The sequence below is a fragment of the Homalodisca vitripennis genome, chromosome 4 (assembly GCF_021130785.1).
Source record: "Homalodisca vitripennis isolate AUS2020 chromosome 4, UT_GWSS_2.1, whole genome shotgun sequence".
Lineage (NCBI taxonomy): Eukaryota > Metazoa > Arthropoda > Insecta > Hemiptera > Cicadellidae > Homalodisca > Homalodisca vitripennis.
Window position 1 is genome coordinate 49,904,263 of NC_060210.1, and position 5,421 is coordinate 49,909,683.

The 5,421-nt window shown below is 43.8% G+C and overlaps 1 protein-coding gene across 1 annotated transcript; it reads right to left on the bottom strand.

Moving 5' to 3' along the window:
- Nucleotides 1-672: 672 nt before the first annotated feature.
- LOC124361015 (matrilysin-like) lies at nt 673-1,146 on the bottom strand. The gene has a single exon (XM_046815051.1). It carries the CDS (start codon nt 1,144-1,146, stop codon nt 673-675), a length of 474 nt encoding a protein of 157 aa, XP_046671007.1.
- Nucleotides 1,147-5,421: the final 4,275 nt, after the last annotated feature.

Consider the following 5,421-nt stretch of genomic DNA (forward strand, 5'->3'; position numbering starts at 1 on the left):
TGGGAGTACGCTTGAGGTCATCCCTAACATGGTGCCTGTGAGGGTGCATTCGTTCAACTCTACGACAAACTTGTCATCGACAAAGAAGTAGGTCTTACCCATATTACTGTTTTAACGCTGCATTGACTTTCTTAATTCTGTTATGTACGATTCTGCTAATGGGTCTTTGATTGGACAGTCTAAGTGACGGGTAATCTATAACGTATAAAGTCCTGTCCACAATCATGACTACGTCTCCGTCTGGTCTCTGGTACACGGCTGAGACATTATTAAAGTTCGACGGTAAGAACGTCAACCACTCTGTAATTATCAGAGGATTGGTAAACTCTTCACGCGTTCTATGGGCTTCGTTCAGGCTAAGTATCCAAACGTATTTACCGTAAAACGCGTACAGCCTGTTTCTCACTACTAAGAACGTGTTGAGTTTGTGCCGTAAATTACAAATGTCCAATTCTGTAGGTGTAGGCGTGGTAGGCCTAGCGGTAGTTGATGTTGTTGTTGTCGTAGTAGTAGTGGATGTTGTAGTGGATGTTGTAGTGGACGTGGAGGAGGAGGAGGAGGAGGAGGGGACAGGCGGTCCGTACAAAACCTGAATTGCAAGCTGATCGTCTCTGTCCAAATCAAATTCGTACAAGTTGTTGATACCCGATGGCTGGTAATAGGACGGAAACATTACGGATCGTAACACACAGACGAATGCTGAAGACCGAGAGCATGGCCTATTTCGTGGACCATCACTGTAAAGAACGAAGTCTTCTCCGGTGCGGGTATATTCATTGTAAAGTCCCAGTCCTCTTCGAAATCAAGGTGTATATCCGATTGGTTCAGCCACGGTCGAGGGAGAAAAGCGTGGCCGAGAACACCGCCTGGACCGTCAAAATCGTAACTGCAAGTGCTTTTAAGGTAGTACGCCACGTGTTTCTTAGGGGAAATCACTACCATTATAGTGGGATTACTGTAACTTCTACGGAATTCGAGAGCAGAGTGCTTGGAGTACAAGGAAAACGCTCTCTCAACGATGTTGGCATACTGGATGGCAGAGCCAATCATGTTCCACGTGACCCGAGTTGAGTTCCATTTAACTAATGGGTTCACGGAAAACGGGGCTATGCCTTCGTCCGAGTTACCGCATCTGGGTGTGTCCATCAGCTTCAGCGTCTCTCCTCGTTTTCATATCCGGTCACCTGTAGTCCGAACGTCTCCTGAAACCTCGTAATGGCGTCCTTAATATTGTTAGTCAGCGATGTTTCGTTGCTGTTGAGATAGCCGTATTTCTCCAAGTACAACAAAGTTTTATTAGCAGCTATCAGAGGAGCTACACATAGAATTAATACCGAGAACCGCATCTCGCCAGGTTCTAAAGTAAACTGACGGTAAAAATGTCAACAACCTACTTATATCTCGATCTCACCACCCTGCTCACCGGGTCCCTAAAGTATGGGTTGACAATGTTGAACCTGATCCACTCGTCTTTATCGGTTAAGTGTATAGCGTCCAGCGTCGGAGCCAGTAGTTTGTACATACCGTAATAGACTTCGCTCAGTACTCTCACTAGGTAATTCACGGTCACCGCGTCACTCATGTCGGTAGGATCTCTCAGATTAGTGATTTTACCGGTTTGCGCGTTCCAATCTTGCACCGCTCTGGTCATGGCGTGTTTTTGAAAGTATTGGAGATTAACAGCTTCACCCTCGTATAGAGGCTCTTCAATCTCGCTCAGACGCTTATGTCCAAAACTCCAATGCCCGTCTTTGCCCATTTGGGGTATACGACTATCTACATACCGTTTAGTCGTAGCGTCCTTAGGCTCGACTGGCCATCCAACGCTGCAGAGTCTGAAATTATTGAAAGTAACGGTAGAATCTCTAATACTCTTGATAGGTGTAAGAGTATGTAGTTGTGACAGAGTGACAGCGTCGTTTAATCCTTCACCATCGCTCAGGTTGATTATTCTTCTCTTTTTAGCGTCTATTATCTCAGTATCGAACGTTAATGTTCTTTTATTTAGCGTTCGCAAGTTGACGGCATCCGCTTCGTTCGTAGGGTTAGCTACGTTAGGTATTCTGTTATTTCTGGCATCGAGTTTATTCACATTTAGTGTCTTGAGCATATACAGGGTCACATCTGTTTTAGTGCCATTTAATTTCTTGTCCAAGGTCTGCAGGTTTATAGCGTCTAGACTCTGCTGGGCGTCGGCCACGTTACATAACCGCTTGCCCTTGATATCGTAATCACCGTCTACCGTTATGCGAAACCCGACCCCAGGAGGGCCTCTTTTACCGGTCTCGCCACCGGTGCGACCAAACTTGTCCACGCTCATTTTGAAACTGTAATCTAAGAGAACATCCTTTACTTTTTATACCAATGCTCTATACCTGGAATTTCCTCTACCACGGATGAGTTTCAACTCCCTCAACTCTTCCACGATGTTTATAATTTCGTTTTTATGACCCGTATTACCCGCCTCAGCTGAACCTATTAAAACCTTTAATCTCTCACACAATTCATTCGGATCGTCGTAATACACGGGATCAGGGTTTGACATGTCCTTGAAGCCTTTGCCCGAGTAAGCTTTGGGAAATAGTTTTGAAATGACAAGTTCGTATTTTGTCGATTTGTTACGGTTTATGTTACTTTTATAATTGTAACCTCTTTTGTGAGCGTGTGTCCTGTTCAATATATCCTTGTAAGTGACCAAATCAGTTTCATCGTAATTTAACGGTGCGCGTTTTAAAGACTAATTCGTACAGACCTTTCGTAGGTTTGTAGTACACATCATCTATGACTATACTGCCGTTACTATCGAAATTTAACACTTTGTTTCCAATCATTAGTGTGCCGTTATCATAGCGTGGTCCGTATATGGAATCAATCTTTCTTTGACTGGGAATGTCCTTCATCAGTGACTTCATGTACTTGACTGTAAGTGCATTTTGGAATGTGTTTTCCACCCATTGTGAAGCCTCTAGTTGTCCTTTAGCGGTGGAAAGGATATCGCTTGCTTCGGGTAAAGGTGGATCACTAGTCTCCAGCACTTCGTCGTCCTGTAAGTAAGCGGGTACTCTCGGAGATGATGTTACAGCGGGAGAGAAGAGTTCCTCTTTTATCTCCTGCTGCTCTTCCTCAGGTTCGATTTTTATATTTTCGGAATTCTTGGTTTTCTTTCGCAGTTCAGACAGGAGTGGTTTGTACTGGTTTTCCAGACGTATCTCGGTAGACAGAGTCCCTTGTTTAAACTCCTTATACTTTCGCCTGATGGCCGTTCTCAACTTTGATATCTCAGCTGTAAGCTGTTTCTCGTTCCGCTCCATTTTTATCAATGATGTCACCATCTGTCCGTTTAACATTTATATACGCTTTCCTCATTTGCTCAAAAACATGTGATACATCAATACCTCTGCACTCATCGTATCTTGGAACGAAATGAACCTTCACTCTGTCGTCAAATCTTACCTTCTTCTTGTTTGGCTCCATATTGCACACTGACCGTGTCCGTGTTGAGTTGACACTTTTAACTACGGTAGTTCGACTTGTCTGAAAAACATTGCGCGTTTCTTGTGTTTTCTAAGGTAGTGTATAATGTCACCAAGTGACGCTACCGTACCCAGTTTCCTGAAGTAGACTGATCTCGGTATTTGCACTTGCGCTCGTGATCTAAATACAAACGTTCTCTTCCATCCGTCTCTCCACTGCGGGATCTCGGCCACCGTGTACTTGTCATTCTCTACCGTCTTATCCATGTACTCTTTTAACCGAGCGATAGGGTTCCTCACCCTACCGTGTATATGAATCAGGTATGAGTTGAGTAGCCAGAACTCACAAGGATTGGCTCCTGTAAATCTCCTCCACGCCTCAAACTGATCACGGTTTGTAATACTATACACTCCGTCCATCAGACTTATTCCGAACATTTCACAGTACATAGGGACAGTTGGTAAGGCCACCTTTAGAAATTCTGAAGTAAAGAGGCTCTGGCACAGATTATTTACAGCCGCAAACTCTTTGTTTCTCTCGCCTCTCGGTAGTCCACGTGGGACCGGCCCGTACGCCACGTTATAGCTGATGTCGCTGTAGCATTTCGAGGCCAATACTTGTCTGTAGATTGTAACGGGTTTCCTAATAGGTATAGTTCGCTCCGTGAGAATGATGCAACGTGAGGTGTGTGGGACTTTACAAGCGTACTCCAACATCTTTATACAGACTTGGGCAAAGTATATACCGCCGTGTGCGTTTCTCAACGGTACAAGCTTACCGAATTGGTCTGGAAACGGTCTGAATCGGGACAAGAGGTTCTGCGATTCCCGCACAGTACACTTTAACATGTCTTCGTGGTATACAACGAGTTCAAACGGTACACACCTTTCTCCTGGCTCTTTTTCAAAAATTCTATCCAGATATCGCGGTTATAAAACCGTTCGCTGGACGAAATCATTAACAGAATTACAGGAGGAATGGTTGCACTGTACTGTCCTTGGCGTTTGTGTCTCCAACACCTTCTATTGAAAAGGAAACCGTGTGGTGGTCGTCTGCTACAGTAATTACCGCAAAATTTTTTCTTGTCCGGGTAGTACCACGTACACAGATTTGAGTTGACTTTGTGGAGTCTCTGGTCCGAGAACCCTCTGATGTCGTTATAAGTGTAGATCCTCACCATTATAGATCTTGAACAAAACTGTCTATACCTACTCGGTACCTCCCTTTATCAATGTCATCGTCCTTGCTAATGACGATAAAACCGTGTTTGTCCTTCCACGCCATACTGCACAACTGTTTGAATTTTTCAAATCTCATATCGGTATTGACGTGATCACTGTAAGCGTGGTGTAGATTCATATCATCCTGTTTGAAGAGTATTATGAAATTTGCATTGTCTCTGACCAGCTGTTTCGGTACGTGACTGTAGGTTTGACCGAGATAGAATGTATCTACGTTCTTGTGCCTCCCCATAGCAAAGTAACTGCGGATATTGCCGTGCTTTTCGCAAGCTATATCGTCAAAAATCATCAAAGAGTTTTCCTTAGCCTCGTCCGGTTTAATGACCAGGGAGCTATCGTCGTACGCGAAATACCCTACTTCCTTCGGTATCATTTTAGCCAGTAATTGATACTTTGGTTGGTACAATGACTTTGAAAATACGTACACATTCTCGAATCGTAATCCGTTCGGATCGGTGATCAGATTGAATAACACGTTTGTTTTACCACAGTTTGAAGGACCTACAATTAAACCTCTTATCGAGTCTGGTAAAAGCGGACCGTTTTTGTTTTTGCGACTTAAACCGCTACCTATATACTCGTCCATGTTGTGGACGTTAAACGTCGTGGCTTGCTTTACGAGCTTCATTTTGGTAATGACGGTTCCACGGTATTGCATCATGTTTTATAATTTACTTTCTTTTTTTTTAGGTTTAATAATATCTTT